Source organism: Bufo bufo, chromosome 2 (assembly GCF_905171765.1).
Source record: "Bufo bufo chromosome 2, aBufBuf1.1, whole genome shotgun sequence".
Classification (NCBI taxonomy): Eukaryota; Metazoa; Chordata; class Amphibia; order Anura; family Bufonidae; genus Bufo; species Bufo bufo.
In genome coordinates, this window is record NC_053390.1 from 192461665 (window position 1) to 192486447 (window position 24783).

The window sequence follows — 24783 nt, forward strand, 5'->3', positions numbered from 1 at the left end:
GATGCCGGTCCGGGGTTTTGGCAACACCTAGCTGCTTTTAAAAGACAGCTGGAATCAGCAGAGGAGATCTCTCTGTGCTGGGATATGAGGCTTGTCGCGAGTTGGAGGGCTGAGACCCGGGTGTAGGGGAAACAGGACTCCTAAAGCCTGCTTATGGACTTGACTAGGCAGAACTGCCAGCAGGTGTGAACTAACACCTAGGAGATAAGGTGACTTTATTGCTATATAAACTTTTCGCGTGTGTGAACAAACACCAAGACTGCAAAGTGACTTGCGTTTTGCGCTATACCTTATGTGTCAATAAACACTGAAGTTTTGCTTTACAAACAGTTTTTTGCCTCTGTACTGCGTCCGCTTACCCTGCCTGCCAGAGCAAATCCCTATAATCGGTGGAGGATGCGGGAAATCGCAGTAAGGCTGGCGTAAAGCCAAAATATTTTTTTTTGGGCTCTGTTGTATGTCCTGGATTAAGCCTGCTAAGTTGCAATCAGCATCTCGGGACAAGATGGAGGAGATGATGAAACAGCTGGTGCAAGCCAACCTAAGGCAACAACACGCCATGGAGCAGCAGCAGGAGACTAACAGACAACTGCTAGAGGCTAATCAGCGACATCAAGCAACGAACCAGCGGCTGCTGCAACACGTGATGGCCTTAGAGAAGATAGGAGTATCTCAGGGAGTCCACGATGCCCAGAAAGCGGTCCCCACGGCGATCCCCAAGATGGCACGATGGATGACGTCGAAATATGCCTACAGATATTCGAGAAGGTGGCCGTGAGGGAGAGTCTACCCAGAGACCAGTGGGCTGAGGTCATCGGTCCGTTCCTGGCATCAGGACCCCAACAGGTTTACTTTGATTTACCGGACGAGCAAGCGGCAGAGTACTATAAGGTCAAGGGTGAGATCCTGGCGAGACTGGGGGTGAATGTGTTTGTCCGGGCCCAGCGGGTGCATCAGTGGGAGTTTAACCCGGCTGAGCCAGCGAGACCCTAGTATTATAATTTGCTGCATCTCTTGCAAAAATGGCTGCCGCCTGACGTACTGAGTCCCACTGCTATGCTGGACTGTATTGTAGCTCACAAATTCTGGAGGGCATTGCCACGACCCCTCCAGCACTGGGTTGGCCAGATGTCTCCTACTAGTGCCCTGGAGATCGTGGACCTGGTCGAACGGTATGGGGCTACTGAGGAACTCTAGGAGGAAACTCTAGAGAAGGGTGTAACAAAATCCAGAAAATCCCTGCTTCAGACCCGGTGGCCTGAGCTCAGAAAGATCGCACGGGATGTGCTCTTTAGGGATCGGAACCCGATAATCTGCTGGCGGTGTCATGAGCCTGGCCATGTACGGGCCGACTGCTCCCACCTGGTCGAGCCCGTGGACGTAAACTTTGGGTATAGACAGTCATGGTATGCCAGAAGGGTCGGTGCATCAGACACTCCAGAAACTCTCAATAACGAACCTTTGTGTCAGGTGGAGATGGGAGTCACTCCCGTGGTGGCTCTGCTGGATTTAGGGAGTCAGGTGACCCTTCTGAGGACTTCCCTGGTGCAACCCACTGAGTTTATGGGGCGGAAAGTTGGGGTGCTCAGCGTACATGGAGATTTAAAAGAGTACCCCCCTGCTCTGGTGTCCCTAAGCACGTGTGCCGGCAGGCGGATCCATGAGGTCCTGACCAGCTCATCTGCCCCATTGGCTGATTTTAATTAGTGTTAGTATACAGCTTGGCCTGCTCCCCCTCACTCACTGAAGCCATCTGGCACCAGGAGAGAGATAGTGTGTAGACTCTCATTGCAGTCTTTGGTGACCTTTTGGCACCAGGGGTGGTGTGGAGTGGGCCCGGCATGCATGCTGGTAACTGCTTTCCGTGGATAAAATGGAGGCCATTTTGGCACCAAAAATGACAGAAATTCAGGCGGATCCAGCATGCATGTGGAACCTGCACTTTCTGAATTATATGGTAGCCGTCATTGCACATAACAGGCTAAATTTAGTGTTAGGAACCCGTCTAACTAGAGGTCGCCTTGACGTGCGGCAGACTGGCTCAAATAATTTTGTACAAAACGATTTGCAAGCATCTCTAACTTATTAGTATAGCATTTGCAATTATGATGTAATTTTGTACTTTATTTGGTTTGCAGTGAGCTGTTGCATTGCATGTTTTGTTCAACAGTCTTGTTCTCAGCCATAGCAATGTGCCCCTGCGCTTTGGGATGTGCTGACTGACCCCCTTTTTCCTTGCAGCTTGTGCTGGAGGTGTGGCTGCCTCCTTAGTCGTGCACTCCTGACCAGCTCGTCTGCCCCATTGGCTGATTTTAATTAGTGTTAGTATATAGCTTGGCCTGCTCCCCCTCACTCACTGAAGCCATCTGGCACCAGGAGAGAGATAGTGTGTGGACTCTCATTGCAGTCTTTGGTGACCTTTTGGAGCCAGGGGTGGTGTGGAGTGGGCCCGGCATGCATGCTGGTAACTGCTTTCCGTGGATATAATGGAGGCCATTTTGGCACCAAAAATGACAGAAATTTAGGCGGATCCAGCATGCATGTGGAACCTGCACTTTCTGAATTATATGGTAGCCGTCATGGCACATAACAGGCTAAATTTAGTGTTAGGAACCCGTCTAACTAGAGATCGCCTTGACGTGCGGCAGACGGGCTCAAATAATTTTGTACAAAACGATTTGCAAGCATCTCTAACTTATTAGTATAGCATTTGCAATTATGATGCAATTTTGTACTTTATTTGGTTTGCAGTGAGCTGTTGCTTTGCATGTTTTGTTCAACAGTCTTGTTCTCAGCCATAGCAATGTGCCCCTGCGCTTTGGGATGTGCTGACTGACCCCCTTTTTCCTTGCGACTGTAGCCACAAGCATGCACTATGACTAGATATTAGGAAGAGACTTTCCATTGTTCCCAGCCCTGTGGCCGTCCATTGTACATACTGATCCGCGAGAGATAGGGAAAGCTCCAGTAATGAGGCCTGGCCGAGTTGAGGTGTTAGAACACAGGAAACCCAAGGCGGAGGGGCCCACAGTAGGTCTAGTGGATAAGGGGGAGCCAACCCCACGGAATAGGATAGGTAAGGAGCATAGGAAGATAGCTCAGCAAGCCCAGAGTCGGACCTATAATCGAGCATCTGGGGTCCGTAACTTTAGCCAGGGAGATGGTTTGTGGGCCACCTGTGGACAGTAAGATCTGCGCTAGGTGGAAGCGGCCCTACCAGGTACTCCAGAAAATTGGAGATGTAAACTACAAGGTACACCAGCCAGGGCGGCGAAAGCCGGAACAGGTTTACCATGTTAATTTACTCAAACCTTGGAAAGATAGGGAAACCTGTACTGAAGACAGACTGAGGCCAGGTTTTCTAGGGTAGGAGGCTCTGGCCCCTCTGTCTGATGCAAGGGAAGCGGTTGCCACAGTAAAAATTGCTGACAGCCTATCTTCTAAACAGGCTCAGGAGGCCAGGGAGTTCGTTAGTCGGAACACGGATGTGTTCTCGGACCTTCTTGGACGCACTTCAACAATTCGGCATGACATTGTCACTGAGCCTCAGGCGAAAGTCCGGCTAAAACCATACCGGGTACCCGACGCTCGACGACAATCCACAGTAGAACACAGGACAGGTCTGTTGCAGGGAAATGCAGATGCCCTGTCCCGGGTGCACTGTTTGGCATGTGTTCACCCCCTCAGGTTTGAACAAAGGAAGGGGGGGGTATGTGACACTGTGAAAGGTATTGTCTGGGAAAACAGGTATTTTCCTCCCAGTGTGTGCTGCTGGACTGATTGGCGGCCAGGTGGGGTCAAACACCGGACAGGATCTCAGGTGCCGATCCGGGGTTTTGACAACACCTAACTGCTTTTATTGTTCAATATATCTTTATTGAGGAATTTTTTCATTTATCAAAATTAACAAAAGATGTAGTATACAAAGGATCGGTACAAAAATATCCGTACATCATAGTGTGATACAATAATATACAGAGATCACTGTGCATGAGTTATCAGGAGTAAAACATTTAAGTGCACTCCTACAAGTGCATTATATAGAACAACAAGACACAGCGTCATGATACCTGAGGTGTCAATATCTGGTGAAGTAATAAATCTAGGTAGAGTTGACAAAATTATGAGAAAACATGGAAAATAAGAAGAACATAAGAAAAAGGCAGAGAGTTCTACATAAATCATGTTATCGTAGTGTGCATCACCTACTTTATCGAGCATAATCAGTGCAACAGGTATAGAACATATATAGCCAAAAGGACCCAACATTTCCCGGGTTATCTGCTAGGGGATAGGTTGGTCCATTGTGCCCATTCCATTTCAAATCTACTCAGCGTGAAATTTTTGTGTGCTAACATTTTTTCATAAGATCTAGTAGTATCCACAGCTCTTACAATCTCCTGTACCGTCGGGATTACTGAACTTTTCCAGTACCTAATAATGGCCAATTTCGTGGCTAAAAACAGGTGCATAGATATGGTCCTTAAGTTATAAGGGACTTCTGTAAGATCTATAAATAGCAAGGCCAGGGCTGGGTCTCTATTTAGCTCGTGGCCGGTTGCCCTTTCAACCAGTTAAAAAATACTAGACCACAATTCTTTCAACAGGGGGCAACCCCAAAGTATATGTAATAGGGTTCCTCTGCCGCCGCATCCCCTCCAGCACAGCAGCCCCGAGCAAGGGTAAATGAAACTTAGTCTCATGGGAGTGAAATACCATCTGAGTAATGTTTTCGAGTAAGATTCGAGATGTGACACACATTTCAACCTCTTGGTCGCATAATTGATAGCTGTGGACCACTGTGCTGGGAGGATACTGCGTTCCAAGTTCAGCTCCCATGATGCAATGGGGGCGGTTTTTACAAAGGAGTTTTTGCTGCCTAGAAATGAGTAAAGTGGGCGGATTCCTTTACATTTGGATTGTTTCAGGGCCCACTGATTTAGGAGCTCCATGTGCGTGTTCACTATTAATACTACTAATAAATGACGGATCCTCAAGTACTTATAAAAATCCCTTTTATGTATGTTAAATCGGTTCTGCAAGTTTTCAAATGAGTCCAAACCTGCCTGAGAAAGCAGATCCGCCACCGTTACCACTCCCCCTTCTCTCCACCCTGCCAGAGAAAGGTCAGGAAGGAGGTATTGTAATGCCTCTATCGGGGTGAATTTCACTATAGAAGCGGTTATGCCATGACCACTGCTATGATACCTTTTCCAATATTCAGAGAAGTGGAAAGTAGGTATGGGAGGGAATGTGACGGTACCTCCCTAAAGAGGGAAGCCAACATTATCGCCTTTAGATTGTGGGTTGGGGAAAGCGTTTGCTCGATGTGGACCCAGTGTTTGGGATTGTCAGAGGTCCACCATTCTTTAAGTTGATGTACTCTGGTGGCTAAGTAATAATCATAAATATTTGGAAGACTTAATCCTCCGAATTTTTTAAATCTGGACATAACCGTCCTGGCAATGCGGGGGGGTCCCTTGTTCTAAATGAACCCATTAAGCAATTTATTAACAGCGTTAAAGAAGGAACTGGGCAGTTCCAGTGGGAGGATTCTGAACAGATAGAGAAGCTTAGGGAGCACATGCTGCTGAAAGGCTGCCATTCTGCCAAGCCATGATATCTCCATTTTCGCAATGTTCCCTAATTCTTTTTGGAGGTCCAGGAGAAATCGAGGAAAGTTTGCATCATATAGCTTCTGAATAGTGGGGGTGAGTTGAACACCAAGGTATTGGACTCCTGTGGTCTGCCAGTCCCAGGGGTAAAGCTCTTTTAGATGCTCTAGCATTCGGTTGGGGATAAAGAGGGGAAGGGCTTGGGATTTTCCTTCATTGAGTTAATAAAACGATAACGAGCCATATGCATAAATAATCTTCCTAACTTCCTGTAGCGACAGGACAGGGTTGGTTAGGGGAAGGATTATGTCGTCCGCATATAAGGAGAGAGTGTGCTGCCTCTCACCGATTTGATTCCCTGAGATATTTTCTGCTTGTCTGATAGCCTGCGCCAGCGGTTCTAGGGACAGTATGAATATTAGAGGGGACAGGGGGCATCCCTGCCTAGTACCGTTTGAAAGATTAAAAGGGTCTGATAGAACACCATTAGCCAAAACTCGGGCCGCAGGGCCCTTGTATAATGCTTCTATGGCTCTGATGAGAGCAGCAGGGAAACCCATTTTTTGGAGTACCGAGAAGGCAAACAACCAATTCACCCGGTCAAATGCCTTCTCAGCGTCCAGGGTAAGGAACACCGCGGGTAGTCTTAGTCTATTGACTCTGTCTAGTAAGTTAAATACTCTCCTGGAGTTGTCTGTAATCTGCCTACCCAGGACAAATCCCACTTGGTCAGGAGCTACCAAGGTCGGGATGATTGCTGCCAATCTATTTGCCAGTAGCTTGGCATATATTTTCAGGTCAGTGTTGAGGAGGGAGATAGGCCGGAAGTTTTGGGGGGTAGTTGGTTCTTTGCCCGGCTTTGGCAAGGTGACAATAGTCGCTTCTAGCATTTCTCTAGGCATGTGCCCATCTGTCAGGATCCTTGATAAAGACAAGTGGAGGTGCGGGCCCAGCAGCTCAGAGAAGATTTTATAATAGGAATTAGACAGACCATCTGGTCCAGGGCTTTTGTGGTGAGGCAGCTTTTTGATTATACCTATTATCTCATCAAGTGTAATGGGCTGGCATACCCGTATTTTGTGTTCCTCAGACATGGAAGGTAATGAGAGGGAATCAAGAAATCTGCTAATGTCACAATCAGAAGGCTGAACCACCTCCTTATTATCAGCTAGGTTATATAGGTTTGAGTAGAAGGTCATAAACCTATTAGTAATCGCTTTTGGATCATACATTTTGTAGGTTTTAGTGGAATCCCAGAGAAAAGCAATACGGGAATTTTGGGATCTGCACTTAATTCTACTTGCCAATAACTTCCCCGCTTTGTTCGCCTGAGAATAATACATGGCTTTGACTTTTTTTAAGGACAGTTTATACTTCTGCAGCATGTGCTCCCCCAGCTGTGCCCTAAGTGAGCGGAGCTCCTTTGAATAAGGCCTCCTGCACACGAACATATTTTTTTCCGGTCCGCAAAAACGGGTCCCGTTTTTCCGTGATCCGTGACCGTTTTTTCGTCCGTGGGTCTTCCTTGATTTTTGGAGGATCCACGGACATGAAAAAAAAGTCGTTTTGGTGTCCGCCTGGCCGTGCGGAGCCAAACGGATCCGTCCTGAATTACAATGCAAGTCAATGGGGACGGATCCGTTTGACGTTGACCCAATATGGTGCAATTTCAAACGGATCCGTCCCCCATTGACTTTCAATGTAAAGTCAGGAGTTAATATACCATCGGATCGGAGTATTTCTCCAATCCGATGGTATATTTTAACTTGAAGCGTCCCCATCACCATGGGAACGCCTCTATGTTAGAATATACCGTCGGATTTGAGTTACATTGTGAAACTCAAATCCGACAGTATATTCTAACACAGAGGCGTTCCTATGGTGATGGGGACGCTTCAGGTTAGAATATACTAAAAGAACTGTGTACATGACTGCCCCCTGCTGCCAGGCAGCAGGGGGCAGCCCCCCCTCTCTGTAGTTAACTCATTGGTGGCCAGTGCGGCCGGCCCCCCCTCCCCTGTAGTTAACTCATTGGTGGCCAGTGCGGCCGGCCCCCCTCCCTCCCCTGTAGTTAACTCGTTGGTGGCCAGTGGGCCCCCCCCCCTCCCTCCCCTGTAGTTAACTCGTTGGTGGCCAGTGGGCCTTCTCCCCTCCCTCCCCCTCCTAATTAAAATCTCCCCCCTATCATTGGTGGCAGCGGAGTGTACCGATCGGAGTCCCAGTTTAATCGCTGGTGCTCCGATCGGTAGCCATGGTAACCAGGACGCTACTGCAGTGCCGGTTGCCATGGTTACTTAGCAATTTGTAGAACCATTATACTTACCTGCGAGCTGCGATGTCTGCGATGTCTGCATCTGGCCGGGAGCTCCTCCTACTGGTAAGTGACATGACCTGTCACTTACCAGTAGGAGGAGCTCCCGGCCGGACCTGTCACTTACCAGTAGGAGGAGCTCCCGGCCGGACGCAGAGATCGCAGCTCGCAGGTAAGTATAATGGTTCTACAAATTGCTAAGTAACCATGGCAACCGGGACAGCAGTAGCGTCCTGGTTGCCATGGTTACCGATCGGAGCCCCAGCGATTAAACTGGGACTCCAATCGGTACACTCCGCTGCCACCAATGATGGGGGGGGGGGAGATTTTAATTAGGAGGGGGAGGGAGGGGAGAGGGCCCACTGGCCACCAACGGGTTAACTACAGGGGAGGGAGGGGGGCCCACTGGCCACCAACGAGTTAACTACAGGGGAGGGGGGGGGGCGGCCGCACTGGCCACCAATGTGTTAACTACAGGGGGGGGGCCCACTGGCCACTAATGTGTTAACTACAGGGGGGGGCTGCCCCCTGCTGCCTGGCAGCACCTGCCAGGCAGCAGGGGGCAGTCATGTACACAGTTCTTTTTGTATATTCTAACCTGAAGCGTCCCCATCACCATGGGGACGCCTCTGTGTTAGAATATACTGTCGGTTCTGAGTTTTCACAAAGTAAAAACTCAGCTATTAAAAAGCTTTTATGCAGACGGATCTTTGGATCCGTCTGTATAAAAAGTAACCTACGGCCACGGATCACGGACACGGATGCCAATCTTGTGTGCATCCGTGTTCTTTCACGGACCCATTGACTTGAATGGGCCCGTGAACCGTTGGCCGTGAAAAAAATAGGACAGGTCATATTTTTTTCGCGGCCAGAAAACACGGATCACAGTCTCGGCTGCAAAACGGTGCATTTTCCGTTTTTTCCACGGACCCATTGAAAGTCAATGGGTCCGCGAAAAAAAACGGAAAACGGCACAACGGCCACGGGTGCACACAACGGTCGTGTGCAGGAGGCCTAAAGAGGAGAGGGAGATGCCTTATTCAGAATCTCTAGTGCTCGGATTTTGTTCAGCAGATACGTAGTGAGGTATTCTCTCTTCTTTTTGGCCCTATGCCCTATCTTAATAAAGATACCTCTGATATAGGCCTTATGTGCTGCCCAAACAATAGATGGGTTATCTACTGTGTTCACATTGTTCTGGAAATATTCAGACAAAGCATCTTTTACCTCTTTCTGACAGTCTAAATCTGCAAGTAAATAATCGTTTACCCTCCATGTCGGATTCGGGGGGCAGTTGTATTGTTCTGAAATCTTTACAGAGACAGGAGCATGGTCTGACCATGTAATTGTTCCTATTTCAGAACTTGTAATGGTTGAGAGGAAAGCTCTATCTACCAACACAAGGTCTATACGAGAATATGCAAGATGAGAAGGGGAGAAATACGTATAGTCTCGTTCCATGGCATGATGTAAACGCCAAATGTCATAAAGGGACATTTTGGATAGGAGATTCATCAATGTGTGGGGATTCCGTCTCACAGGGGAGGAGGAGTCCATGGATGCATCAGGCACCATATTAAAATCATCACACATGAGAACCCTTCCTTGTTGTACAGACTGAACTTTACTGAATAGGTTTTGGAGGAAGCGCTGGGAGTGCGCATTAGGTGCATATAGACCCACTAAAGTGTAGAGAATGTTGTTTAGATAGCAGACATGTATAATGTACCGCCCTCCGGAATCAACAATGGATGATACAGCAGAGTAAGCTACAGTATTCCTGATTGCCAACAACACCCCCCGTTTCTTTTTGATGCAGTGGGCCTGAAGAATAACTGGGAAACATCTATGCTTGATGCGATCAGCATCCGCAGCAATTATATGCGTCTCCTGAGCACAAAAAATATCACACTGTAGAGAGAGAGCCTCCCTCCACATCAGATTGCGCTTGTATGGGCTGTTAAGCCCCCTAACATTTAAAGAGCTAAGCTTTAGTACCATAAGTATTCTGTATTGCTATGAACGCAGGAAGTGTATTGAAGCGGAGGGAGGCGCTGTCCCAGCAGCAATGAACACACATACTGTAAATGCAATTAAAGATAGTGCTCTGTTACATAGAAAACCAGAACTGGAGAGTAAAAAACATGAAGAGTGACTGAGGAGTCACAACAAACATTGCCCTAGTGGTAGGACAAGACGGGGATATAAGTAAGGCACATGTATGCGCCTCGGCATCAGTAAGGGGAAGAGTCCTTCCAAATGCCATAATAGAGAATAGTAGGACTACTGCTCCATGGGGGTAATAACAGATTTGACCCCCTTAGTGCGCTTTCTTCCGTCGCCTATTTTCCACCAGCTGCCACTCTCCAGATGTGTGGTGACGTCTAGGAGCATTAGAGTCCTGTAGGGATTCCACTGTAATGTTCCAAGATGCAAGGGTCGCTTTGCCTTCAGCGACTGAGCGGATCACCACAAAAGAACCATCCTTGTGAATCAAAAGCTTGACAGGGAATCCCCATCTATAGGCAATGGAGTGTGCTCTCAAAGCTGTTGTAATAGGGGCAAGAGACTTTCTGAGCTGCAGTGTCGCCGCAGAAAGGTCCACAAAAAGTTTTACCTCAGCATATGGGGCAGGTAGAACTTCCAATTTCCTCGTGGCAGTGAGGATTTGTTCCTTAATGTGGAAAAAATGCACCCTAGCCAGTACATCTCTAGGGACGTCGTCCGGTAGGTGTTTGGGCTTAACAATTCTGTGCGCCCTGTCAATTATAAGGTCGCGATCAGCACATTTGGGTAGAAGCATTTTTATCATCTTCTGAATATAGACTGTCAGCTCAGATGCAGTGACATCTTCTGGGACCCCCCGCAATTTGAGGTTGTTCCGGCGGGAACGATCCTCTAGGTCTGCTATCTTTGCTTTAAGCTGGGTGACCTCTTCAGAGAGGAGCTCATGGGAATCTATGAGGGTATTATGGAAGGTAGCAAATTCTCCCATTTTAGTTTCCACATGTTCCATTTTATCTCCCAGCTCCCTAACAGTGGTAACAGTGGCCTGGATCGGCACGATCGACCTCGAGGTCTGCGCCGTTATGAAGTGGTGAAACGCCAGCAACATGTCCTTTATCAGGGTCCCTGAAGCGGGTTGATCTGTCGTTTGCAGGCCCTGACGCGCGGGAAGAATCCCCTCTGCCATCTGCTGAAGTTTGGGCGAAGTCGCTGCAAGAGGAGACTCCGCTAGAGAGGCGCTGGAGGGAGACTTGTTCTGCGGGAGGTAAGCCGGTGAGCGCGGACCCGCTGATGATGAAGGACTGGAGCCAGGCGTGCTCCGTGTGCCGTCTCCTCCGGCGCCATCTTTGATTTTCTCATGGGCGAAGAAAAAGTCTAGTTTTCCTTGTTGCTTCAAGCTTTTCCTGCCTCTGGTCATCATGGAGGCATGTAGGGAGCTTAGAGAGATGAATAAATATCGGTTTGGTGGATATTGGTGGGGTTTAGCAGGTCTGAGACGCTTCGGTAGAGCAGGAGCTCAGATTCAGGCTGCCATCTCACTCGGCTGCTTGGCCACGCCCCCACCTAACTGCTTTTAAAAGACAGCTGGAATCAGCAGATGGGCTGAGACCCGGGTGTAGGGGAAACAGACCTCCAAATGCCTGCTTATGGACTTGACGAGGCAGAACTGCCAGCAGGGTGTGAACTAACACCCAGGAGATAAGGTGACTTTCTTGCTTTAAGAACTTTTCGTATGTGTGAACAAACACCAAGACTGCAAAGTGACTTGCGTTTTGTGCTATACCTTATGTGTGAATAAACACTGTTTAGCTTTACAAACTGTTTTTTGCCTCTGTACTGCGTCCGCTTACCCTGCCGACCAGAGCGAAATATATATCAGGCCTACTGTAGCTAGGATAACAATATACAACAGTAGAACAATTCCGGCAGGTTTAACAAGAAAAAGGTTACCACGCAGCTGTTAATGAACACATATACTGTAACTGTGACCTGCTGTTGATGATGATCACACACAAGCTTACTGTATACTGTAAATAACAGCTCATTCGTTCCTCCTTGCTAACTCCTAATATTGCACAATCCACTATAGCTGCAGCAATACTAGAAACAAAGTCCAACTGCTAGGGCACACAGACGTTGGTGGACCAATTCCTCAATTAATAATATTATGAGCACAGGAAAATCCTCTAAGCAACAGTTCTTTAAAGGGGTTCTGCAGTTTGTTTAAACTGATTATCTATCCTCTGGATAGATCATCAGCATCTGACCGGCGAGGGTCCGATACCCAGGATCCCCGACGATCAGCTGTTTGAGAAGGCAGCGGCGCTCCAGCAGCGCCACGGCCTTCTCACTGTTTACCGCTGGCCCAGTGACATCACGACTAGTATCAACTGGCCTGGACGGGGCTAAGCTCCATTCAAGTGAATGGAGCTTTGCCGCGCCCAGGCCAGTTGATACTAGTCGTGACGTCACTGGGCCTGCGGTAAACAGTGAGAAGGCCGTGGCGCTGCTGGAGCGCCGCTGCCTTCTCAAACAGCTGATCGTCTGGGATCTTGGATGTCGGACCCCCGCCGGTCAGATGCTGATGATCTATCCAGAACCACTTTAACTTCTGCAAAACCCCTTTAACTTCTCAGTAGAAGTCCCAGTCATGTCTACTCACTAGTTTGTGCAGCAAGACTGTTGTTACCATTGGATCCAGTTTGAGGTTGCAGCATTTAGACTCTTGGATGAAAATGAAGTGGGGAGGAAGATCCTCCTCTGAGGAAAATCCAGGGAACTGTGAGAAACCTACTGATGCTTCTTTAGAGCCAGGTCCCCTCCTTTCAGGAGCTGATAGGCACTCAGGACTCTCCTTCTTTGCTCCTTGCAGGTGTCTCTCACTGTTAATCACTCTCCAGCCATGTGCTCTCCCAGTCCTTTTTCTCTTTAGTCTCCTCCCCCAAGCCCCCCTCCCATTAGCTTACCCAGCCTCTCCTAGGTAACTCCTTCTGCCTTAGGTTCAAAAGCATAGAGGAAAAAGTGGTGCTGAGTCCAATGCACTTCAGGAAAATAATTGCTGATGCTTGCTACTGTGAATCCCTGTATGGTATTAACAGCAGTACCAACTGTGCATAATGCTTCTCCAACAGGGCTTACATATAAAAATACAAATAAGTGGAAATTAGTAAAAAAAAAAAAATAATAATAGTTAATGCAACTGCCAACCCAAACCACCCCATTTATTCAAATTATCATACATGAAAACAACTAAACCCATTCTAATATTTAGTGATTTTTTAAAATAAAAAGAATAAAGAGGAAAAATTTTTAAACTTTTTGCATAGTCTATTAAAATGAAACAGTTACTTTAAATGTTATAAAAATCTGTCAAAACAAATTGTAGAAATGATTTGATTACTCCCATGAATTTAAAAGTTATGGCCATTAATCCACCACATGTGCAAAACCACTAAAAATTCTAGTCATCATCGGGATTAATCCACCACATACAGTATATATCAGGCAAGAGATGACCAAACTGGAGGTTGACATATTGGCAAATACTCTAAGGCTATAGTATGTTCACAAAGAACGGAAAACATCTGTTGTGGATTTCTCCGAAAATACATGCAGATTTTGTTGCAGATTATTTTATAGATTTGCTATTGATTTTACCCATGGTAAAAATCGCCTAAATGAATTGACATGCTGCACATTCAAAATCTGCACATTCATGTGCAGATATTTTCCACAGTGTGTGAATGAGATTTGTTAAAATCTCATCTACTTTGCTGCTAATGTTATACACTGCAGATTTTCCACCCATAAAATCCTCAGCATTTCTGCCACATATGGACTTTTTGGTTGCAGTGAATAAACTGTTATCTCAGATTATTTTTTATTTCATTTTCTTGACTTTATTATTATTTATAATTTTACGTAGAAGTTTTTATAAAAATTCTGGAAATTTGAATTTGTAAAGAAAATTACAAATTGAACATGATCTCTCTACTACTGCGAAGTGTTGCAGGTTGGTGTAGAGGTCGAAAGGCGACCCATATAGATGAACAAATATATTCTAAACAGATAACTGGACCCAATTTTTGTACAAATTTGAGTTACATCCAAATCCGAATTTTGGGTGATTTGACTCATGCAAATGTTGGGGGGAAAGAGGGGTGGGGGAATGAAAAACAAATGAAATACTAGAAAGAAAAACATGAGTCCTAGGAGACTTCAGAGTGTTATACACAGAATTTCAGGCCAGTTGGAGCACTTTTGATTTGCGAAGAAACAATTTGGACTTAAAACTAATTGGTCAACTGATTCGGCCAAATCGAAACAGTATTGAATTGTGAATGATTTGCTCATCTCTAGTCACCAACAGATTTTCTGTATTGGAACCACAGATTTCTACTAAGCAAGTCATTATAACCTAAGGAATAATGAATGAAAACCTTCTAAACCAGATTTCACTTTTTATATTTTACATGCACCATTAAACACCTAAAATCCTGCATGCTTACTATAAAATGTACATATTTTTTAAGGTTCTTTTTCGGAAAACATTGTACAGAATAGGCTCATACAGTACACTTTAAACATATAGAATAAAAAAAACTTCACTTGAATAAAATGAATGGTTATACTGTTAATCCCTTCCGGACACCCACTAAGATGCTTCTAAGCATTTACTACCTCTGTCTGGTTCTTCAGGGCACATATATGTATTAAAACATTTACATAAACCTAGTGATATTTCCTTTATATGACATTAAGTAGACCTTGGTAATTTACTGAAAGGTAATAAACTAAGTAATGGAACATAACGGAAATTTTCAGGTCAGTGAACGGTTAGCTTAGACTGTTTCCCTGTTTGTACAATGAATGATACATGCTGCATTTGCAGAGGCCTGACTGTTTAAAGAACAAAAAATCATCTGGAAAATGTGCAGCTCGAGTTGAAATGACATCCATGTGTACTATTGCCACTTCCCATTGTAGAGACAAAATAAAACACCAAAAAATCAGTGTGCATTCCACATTTTATGGAACGTCTGGCCCATAATAGAACAGTCCTATCCTATTTTTGGGGGGGAGAAGGTGACACGAATTGTGCATATTTTTTTTTTCTGTTACGGCATTCCCCACATAGGAGATATTTTTTAATATTTTAATAGTTTGAACTTTTTTGGATGTGCTGATATACAATAAGTTTCTTTATTTATTGTTTATATATTTTTTATGTAAAATTGTGAAAGGGAGTGATTTAAACTTAATATTTTGGTGTTTTTTTTTTTTTTTTTTTACTTTTTTGCTTTTTATTTAATAACCATTAGCCCCCTTAGGGGATAGAACCTGGAATCTTTTGATCCCTTGTCTTATTACCCTAATAGAGATCTATTAGGGTGAATTGGACTTTACACTGTCCCTGCTGCCCTGTGATTTGTGCACACTGCAGTAGGGAGCTTACCATGGCAGCCAAGGCTTCAGTAGCACCATGGCTGCCATGGTAACAGATCTTAGCACTGAGCTCCCCCTAGAGGTGGCTGCATGAAAATGCTGTGTTTTCACATCAGAAAGAGAAGGCATTCAGCTCTGGACCCACTCTCCATCAGGCCCCGTAGCAGTCACGTGATCTGCCTCCACCGAAGGTATGCCACTGAACTACACATAAGGAAATGTGATTTACATTAATGTGCTAAAAACTTATATAGCTGTCATCCAGTGTAAGTTTCAAGGTTTCTACAGTTTTATTTAAGGCATACTACTTGTTTAAAAAAAAATCAAATACAACCATAGATAACTTCATAAATCCAAATATAACCAGGTCTATTAGATGGCAGCAAAGAACACTAAGTTTAGTCGATAACAGATATAACACAGAATGCAATTAGAGTTATGGATGAGAACCATTAACTGGAACAGCACAGCCACTATACATGTATATTTTATGCACTTCAGAAAGAAATGCAGCCTTCTTATTTTGGATCTTTTTTCTGCTATTGTGTAAAAAGCATGCCAAATAAAAAACACCCCGCTTAACCCCTCAGCCTCAGGAGACTGCAGTTGCATGGACACCTGGAACCAGGAAATATGTAATGGAAGAAAGGTGAAGTCCAGAACACAGTGTCTGTGTTAAACATCATCATTTAATAAAGTCCATTTTAAAAATTCTAACATCATGAGTACAGTGCCACAGGATTGTTCTATGCATTTTGAGCTTAATAGATCTTAATTAGAGATGGCCTTGCGGTTCACCCGGCGTTTGTTTCGCGGCGAACTTTGCTCGTTCGCTGTTCGCCGAATATATATTTCTATATAGTGCATTTGTATTGTGCAGCATTTGTGTGCGGTTCTGCTGAGATACCGCAGCTATACAGAGGGACAAACGCCATTGGAACAACTAATTGCAACTGGTGTGATATACCAGTTGCCCCCAAAATTTTTTGATTAAGGCAGGGGTGTGATATATAGTGATGTACGAACATCTGCTGGGACGGTTCGCGAGCGCGATTGTGTGAACGCGATCAAATGTTCGCGAACCGCAAGTTCGCGGCGGGTCCCATTCATTTTAATGGCAGACAAAACTGAAAAACCTTCAGCTCATATTTGCAGCCAAGAAATAATTACTAGAAGTGCGCAAATAGTCCCACAACATGGACAGTGACATACCAGCTGTATTATTCAAATTTGCGATCTCCATAAAAAAAAATTCAATGCGAAATATTGGCAATATAATTTTCGCGTACGCGCATGCTCAAATGCACTATACAGTACCCAAATGCACTATAAAGAATGTATATTGGTATATAACACCCCGCTTCAATCAGTTTTTTTGGGGGGGGGACTGGTATATCACACCAGTAGAAATTATTTGTTCAATTAACGCTTGTCCCTCTATATACCTGCAGTATCGCAGCAGAACCGCACACAACTGCCGCACAATACAAATGCACTATAATATACTTTAAAACATAGAAAGTATATTATAACATTGTACAAGGAAGGCAATCGACTAGAATATACATGAAGATAAAACGTAACCTTTAATAATTTTACTATGAGGGTCAATAATTTTACTATGAGGGTCCATTCACACGTCCGTAAGTGTTTTGCGGATCCGCAAAACACGGACACCGGCAATGTGCATTCTGCAATTTGTGGACCGCACATCGCCAGCACTATAATAGAAAATGCCTAATCTTGTCTGCAATTGCGGACAAGAATAGGATATGTTCTATTTTTTTGCAGAAACGGAAGCACAGATGCGGAAGTGCGGATCCGCAAATGCGGATGCGGACAGCACATTCCGGCCCCATTGAAAATGAATAGGTCTGCACCCGTTCGGCAAAATTGCGGAACGGATGCAGACCCATTTTGCGGACGTGTGAATGGAAAAAGATATCCCTCAAAATGAAAATAAATTAAATTATTAAAGTTAAGCAAAAAGCATAGATGTGTTAGGCAATAACAAGTGCTCGGCGGCACTAAATCAGGTGATCGGCGGCACCAAATCAGAAACCATATGTCCTACCACAATTCGGGGGGTTTCAGTGCACATCGATGAATGCAGGAGGAAAAGCAAAAAAACATCCATCCCTGGGCTAGATGATGATGTTGTATTGAAGAACAGGGTGGGCAAAGAACTGTCCCTGATATTGCCCTACAGGGGGGTGCTATTCTGGCCCTGATAGCCTAACCACAGACCACCCGCCCTGATAAAAGCGACCCCGTCCAGAACCTTACCCTATATAAAATGGCCATAGTAAGCCCCTAGCCCCTAGGCCCCTGACTTCCAGGTGATCACTATATAGCTCTATGTGTTTTTGACTCATTATAAAAGTATATTATAAGTATATCGTACCCCTCTGTGTATCAAACATATCGATAGCACACCTATACTAGTGCTTAAAATGACTTTTGTGGCCCTATTAGCTAGCGTTTGGTGTCCCTAACAGCCTGTCCCTGCCCCACACAGCAACCTCTCCCTACACTGGCAAAACACTGAATGTAAAATGGCGGCCAGATCAGGTTTATTTATGAGGTAGGTTGTATGTCCATGTGCTGAAATGTCTCAATTGGCTGTCCTGTACCACCTGATGGATGTGTCATGGGTCAAAGTTCTTCACAATGTAAAAGAATATGGCAGGCGCAAATTTCTCCATATGTTCGCATGTTCGGCGAATTGCGAAAACGCAAAGTTTGCCGCGAAACGACTGCTGGGCGAACCGCAAGGCCATCTCTAGTGATATACCTATAATATAATTTCTATATAGTGCATTTGTATTGTGCAGCATTTGTGTGCGGTTCTGCTGAGATACCACAGCTATACAGAGGGACAAAAGCCATTAGAACAAATTATTGCAACTGGTGTGATATACCAGTTGCCCCCAATAAAACTGATTAAGGGGTTCTTTATACCTGCTTCCTCAAATGCTGCTCTTCTCTAAGGACTTTGACACAGGGTTATTTTGAAAATGACAGGCAGAGGAAGAGGCTGTCCGTTCCGCAGGGGTGGTAGGGGTCGGGCAGGTGCACCAGGCCGGAGCCTAGGTGTGAAGTTGGAGAAGGTGCGTGCGATTATGTCAAAGAACGCACCAGAGTTGGTTGAGTGACTCACTCAGCCTTCCGCTTCTGCACTAGTGATGAGCGGCAGGGGCAATATTCAAATTCGCGATATTTCGCGAATATTTGGGCGAATATTCGGCATATATTCGAGAATTCGCGAATTCGTGATCTCCAGGCATTATTTTCTTGATTGCGCATAAACATTTTCTCATAAAAATTCGCATGAACTGGTATTTAAAAAAAATAATTGAATATTCGCGATTACGAATAAATTTTGGAATATTCTAAATATTTGCGAATTCTCGAAGTGCCAATATATTAACGATTAAAATTCGCAATTCGAATATTCGTGATCAACACTATTCTGCACCCTCTGTATCAGCACCCTCCTCACTCTCTGCTATGTACCCCCAAAGACAACACCACCACCACCACCATAGGCTCTCCATTCGAGTCAGAGAAATTATTTTCCCATCAATTTCCAGACCTTACCGATGCACAGCCATTCTTTGCATTGGATGAGGAAGAGGAGGTAGCAATGGCCGTCAACCAGCGGTCTGACGACAGTACCCAGATCAGCCTAAGGAGGGTGGTCCCCACTGTTACTGCCTACTTTGAGAGCTCTAATGTCAATGGTGGTGAAGGTGAAGATGATGACGTGTCTATAGACATCACGCGGGTTCCCACAAGAGAGGAATAGGAGGGGAGTTCAGAGGGAGAGACGGAGCAGCAGATAGGGAGAAGGAGAGGAAGCAGGCAGAGCTCTCAGTGCACAGGAGGAAAAAAGCAGACTGCAAATGTCTCTGGAGTGAGCCATCCACCATGCACGGTCACATCTTGCGCTCTCAGGATGCCGGCACATGGCACCGCAGTGTGGGCTTTTTTTTTAACGTGTCAGCTGCTGATAACAGTGTTGCCATCTTCAGCCTGTGCTGTCAACGCATAAGTCGCGGTAAGCCCAACACTTGCCTAGGGACAACCGCCTTAAGAAGGCACCTGGCCTCCCATCAACAAGCCCAGTAGGAGCAACGCTGTCAACACCCACAAAGCCACACTCCTGGTGCTCCATGTCCTGCCTCTTCTCCTTCTCCTCTCTCCTCCCATTTGTCCTCCACTCCACCTTCCACCGTGCCATCGTCGCATTCTTCTGGCACAAGGCAGGCTTCCATGGCCCAGATATTCGAGCGTAAAAAAATGATCACACCAGATAATCCTCTTGCCACTGGCTGACTGCTGGTTTGTCGGAACTGCTAGCCCGCCAATTACTGCCATATAAATTGGTGGTCTCCGAGGCCTTTAGAAAATTTGTGCCCATTGGCACACTGCAATGGAAGGTCCCCGGAAGGAAATATTTCTCCCAGAAGGGCATCCCTGAACTATATATCCACATTCAGCGGCAAGTTAATATATCTCTGGCGCACAAGATACATCTGACCACAGACACGTGGTCTAGCAAACACGGGCAGGGAAGGTACATAACTTTTACTGCCCACTGGGTGAACTTTCTGACAGCCATCAAGCATGTAACCCATGTGGATTTGGTGTTACTGACATGGATTGCATGCAGTCCTGCCTCTTCTTCTCCTCCTCCTCCTACTCCATCCTCTGTTTCCTCCTCGGCTGACTCCTTCTTTTCCACTGCTACAGCCTCTTCCGCTGCACCCCCCAAGCTCCCCAGAACCTATTTGACGTGCCAGGTGAGACGCCATGCTGTGCTGCGGCTGTTGTGACTGGAAGCCAAGAGCCACACGGGTACTGCACTCCTTTCAGCTCGGTGGTCACAGGCCGATCAGTGGCTAACCCCGCTCAATTTAACAGTTGGTAAAGTGGTGTGCGACAATGGTGCCAATCTGCTGAGCACACTGAAACAGGGCAAAATGACACACGTGCCGTGCATGGCACACGTCCTGAACTTAGTCGTGCAGCGATTTGTTGCCAAATACACCGGGGTCCAAGACGTCTTACGGCAGGCCAGGAAAATCTCTGGCCATTTTAGAAGATCTTACACGGCCATGGCTCGCCTTTCTGATGTTCAGAGGCGACACCACTTGCCTGTCAGACGTCTGATTTGTGACTGCCCGACGTGATGGAACTCCACCTTATATATTCTTGAAAGGCTTCTCCAGCAGAAACGTGCCGTTAACGACTACCTGTACAAACTCTGCGGCAGGACAGGTTCTGGGGAGCTTGGTTTTTTTCAATGCGCCAGTGGCTGCTCATGCACAATGCATGCATTCTTCTGCGGCCATTTGATGAGATCACCAAAATGGTCAGTCGCAGCCAGGGTGCCATCAGTGACATCGTACCTTACGCCTTCTTTCTGGAGTGTGCATTGCATCGTGTCATTGATCAAGCCGTCGAGGAGCAGGAAGATGCAATGCTGAATGAATTCCCAGGAGGGGGGCTACTCCATCTGAGACAAGTCAGCAGAAGTCTGAAGAGGAGTCAGAGGAGGATGGTGCCTGGGGGCAGGAGGAGGAGGAGAAGCAAGAAGAGCAGGCTTTAAACTTTTCTGGGATCCCTGTTGTGGGATCCCTGTTGTGAGTGAATGGGGGGAGGAGACCTAGGACGACTTTCTCCTGGGCGATGAGAAGGAGCCAGGCTGCTCCACTGCTTCCAATTTAGTGCAAATGGGGGCCTTTATGCTCCAGTGTTTGAAGAGGGACCCCGAATAAAAGCATAAAGGTCAAGGACCAGTACTGGGTGGCAACGTACTTAGATCCCCGGTACAAACACAAAACACATGTTACCAGCATCACAGAGGGCTGTCAGAATACAGCATTTCCAGGACTTGCTGCGAGAGATGCTGCATTCTGCTGTTGCGGGCACTGGCAGAGGAATTTCCACCCACAGCGAAACAGTTGCGAGTACCAATCCTACAGCGCATGCAAGAAGAGGGCGGTTTGAAGATGTGTTGGTCACTTCGGATATGAGATCATTCTTTCAGCCAACCCATCAACAGCCGCCCTCCGGATTCAGCCTCAGGGAATGCCTAGACCGACAGGTGTCCGACTACATCGAGTTAACGGCCCATGTGAACGCTCTGAGAAGCGAGGAACCCCTTGACTACTGGGTGTGCAGGCTTGACCTGTGGCCAGAGCTGGCACAATTTGCCATGGAACTCTTGGCTTGCCCCTCGTTGCGTCTCCTGTCCGAAAGGACGTTCAGCGCAGCAGGGGGGATCATGAACAATAAGTGCACTCGCCTAGCTCATGAAAGTGTGGACTAACTCACATTTCCAAAAATGAATGAGGCATGGATCTCAGAGGAATTCAACACCTGTGACGACCACGTTTAATTGAATTTCCTCATGACAGCACACAAATATCCGCCACCACCCAGAACAAATAATGGTCCCTGTTTTAGATAAATACAGCGGCATAAAATGCCTTTTCTGTCCGGTGAATGCCTAATGTTTGGGACCTCGGAGGAATTCAACACCTGTGACGACCACGTGTTATCGAATATCAACTATCATATGGGGGTTTTTCAAGAGGGGGATGTTTTTAATACAATTTTATATTTTTTATTGTTTCAAACATATGTATTTGACATCTATTTGTACTGGCCTGCAGTAAAATTGATATCCAATAACCGTCTGATATACCTCCAGCCACATAATTATTTGTTCTTTTCTGTCCGGTGAATGTCTAATGTTTGGGGCCTGTACTACACTGTCCTGTAGTAAAATTGATATTGAATGGCCGTCTTTCAGAAGACTTAAAGGCAGGCAGACAATGTCATAGAGCAGCAGGAAATGCTAGCAGAATGCTTGGGTGTATAGGGAGAGGCATTACTAGTAGAAAGAGGGAGGTGCTCATGCCGCTCTACAGAGCACTAGTGAGACCTCATTTGGAGTATTGTGCTCAGTACTGGAGACCATATCTCCAGAAGGATATTGATACTTTGGAGAGAGTTCAGAGAAGAGCTACTAAACTGGTACATGGATTGCAGGATAAAACTTACCAGGAAAGATTAAAGGAACTTAACATGTATAGCTTGGAAGAAAGACGAGACAGAGGGGATATGATAGAAACTTTTAAATACATAAAGGGAATCAACAAAGTAAAAGAGGAGAGAATATTTAAAAGAAGAAAAACTGCTACAAGAGGACATAGTTTTAAATTAGAGGGGCAAAGGTTTAAAAGTAATATCAGGAAGTATTACTTTACTGAGAGAGTAGTGGATGCATGGAATAGCCTTCCTGCAGAAGTGGTAGCTGCAAATACAGTGGAGGAGTTTAAGCATGCATGGGATAGGCATAAGGCCATCCTTCATATAAGATAGGGCCAGGGGCTATCCATAGTATTTAGTATATTGGGCAGACTGGATGGGCCAAATGGTTCTTATCTGCCGACACATTCTATGTTTCTATGTTTCTATGTCTAATATACCTCCAGCCACATAATCACTTGATAATTTATGTACGGTGAATTGGGGCCTGTAATCTAACTGGCCAACAGTAAAATTGTTATACAGTGACCGCCTAATTTACCTCCAGCCACATTATCAATTGTTCTTTTCTGTACGGTGAATTAATCATTTTTGGGGCCTGTAGTCCACTGGCCTGCTGTAAAATTGATATTCATTGACCGTCTAATATACCTCCGACCACATAATCACTTGATCTTTTATGTGCGGTGAATGCATCATTTTTGGGGCCTGTAATCTAACTGGCCAACAGTAAAATTGTTATACGGTGATCGCCTAATGTACCTCCAGCCACATAATTACTTGTTCTTTTCTGTCCGGTGAATGCCTAATGTTTGGGGCCTGTACTCAGTTGCCTACATTAATTTTTTTTTATCCATTAACCGCATAATGTACCTCGAGCCACACAATCACAATTTATTTTGTGTCAGGTGAATGCCTAATTTTTAAGGACTGTATTCCCGTGGCCTAAAATAAAAATTTTCTAGGCTCCAGCAGGGCAGATTTCTGAGAATTTCCCTTTAGTACGCGTAAAAATGGCCCCTGATTAAAATACATATTTTTAGGCTGAATTTTTTGCCATTGATCCTCCTCTGGTATGTCACTGTCCATGTTGTGGGTTGATTTGTGCACTTCTTGTAAGTATTTGGTGGCTGCAAATATGAACTTAAGGTTTTTCAGGTTCGCCTGCCATTAAAGTGAATGGGGCCCGCCGCGAACTTGTGGTTCGCAAACATTTGATCGCGTTCGCGAATCGTCCCGGCAGATGTTCGTTCATCACCATTCTTAATCATGACTTTCTATCTGCTATTATTCTCTGCTCTGTGACAGCTGAGTAAGCAGGCACCTCATTGTGTGATGTAAGAGCTGTGTTGTGTGCTCTAATCAAATGTTTACCCCTGCAGCTCCCCTTCCCCTCTCACAGCATGCAGTTTAACACACTGATGCATATATACTGCAGCATCATTCCCTCTGCCATCATCCTGTTTAGTTTATATTCTAGACAACTTTTTCAATAGACTCTGTACATTTCTAAACATTTACAGACAGACTTCAAGCAGGGTATATGGAACTAGAGGGTGCTGAAAGGCAGAAAAGATGCTACTGCTTCCTAACCCGTCTGTTTCAGTAAATGTTGTATTTCTGCAGCACCTTAGAACACTGTGTTGTGTTCTTTCTCTGTTTTTCCACCAGGAAATGTTTTAATAAATTGACTACTGGGTGATACTACTCTTTGTCAATGATATGTATCCCAAAACAGTCTAGCACCATCAGCGCTGTTTGCTCAGGGACACACCCAGTTGTCAATGTATTCATGCATTTCCAGACAGATTACTAATAAATGCACCAGCATTGTTACATTATTCAGAATGCAAGTATTTACTAAGACATGTCAGGAGAGTAGACAGGAGCTCCTTACTGTAGTGGATTCAGTTGTATGCACCAGTTCATCTCTGTTAGGTCATCTCATCTTGCAACATACTTTAACACAGTCTTACTTACTGATACCTCTGTTAGACACATGCATCATTCTTTAAAATGTAGCCAAAAATATGCATGGGTAGAAGACTTAGAAAATATAGATAATTATTGTTCTTGCTCTGTTGTTCCTTTTTTGGTGCTGAAAATTCATTTTCAGTCAAATATTGTTAGAAATGAATATATTTATCTGTGGCACTGTTGTGTGCATCATTTTTACATCGACTTACATTCTCCTTTTTTATTTTAGAGAAGCCATGTGCACTGTTCTGCTCTGCCCTTGGAAAGGATCAGCCAGTCCTGGTGGCAGAAAAATCCCTAGATGGCACACCATGTGGACCTGATGGCTTAGACATGTGCTCAAATGGAAGATGCCAGGTAGAGTAT

At 45.4% G+C, this 24783-nt stretch overlaps 1 protein-coding gene across 1 annotated transcript in view; it reads left to right on the plus strand.

Annotated features, from left to right (window-relative positions):
• The window catches only part of ADAMTS19 (ADAM metallopeptidase with thrombospondin type 1 motif 19), a 366657-nt gene that overhangs the window by 261329 nt on the left and 80545 nt on the right, over nucleotides 1–24783 (plus strand). Inside the window, exon 14 of the mRNA XM_040415985.1 lies at nucleotides 24647–24774. Within this exon, the coding sequence (XP_040271919.1) occupies nucleotides 24647–24774 (128 nt within the window). The remainder of the gene's footprint in view (nucleotides 1–24646; nucleotides 24775–24783) is intronic.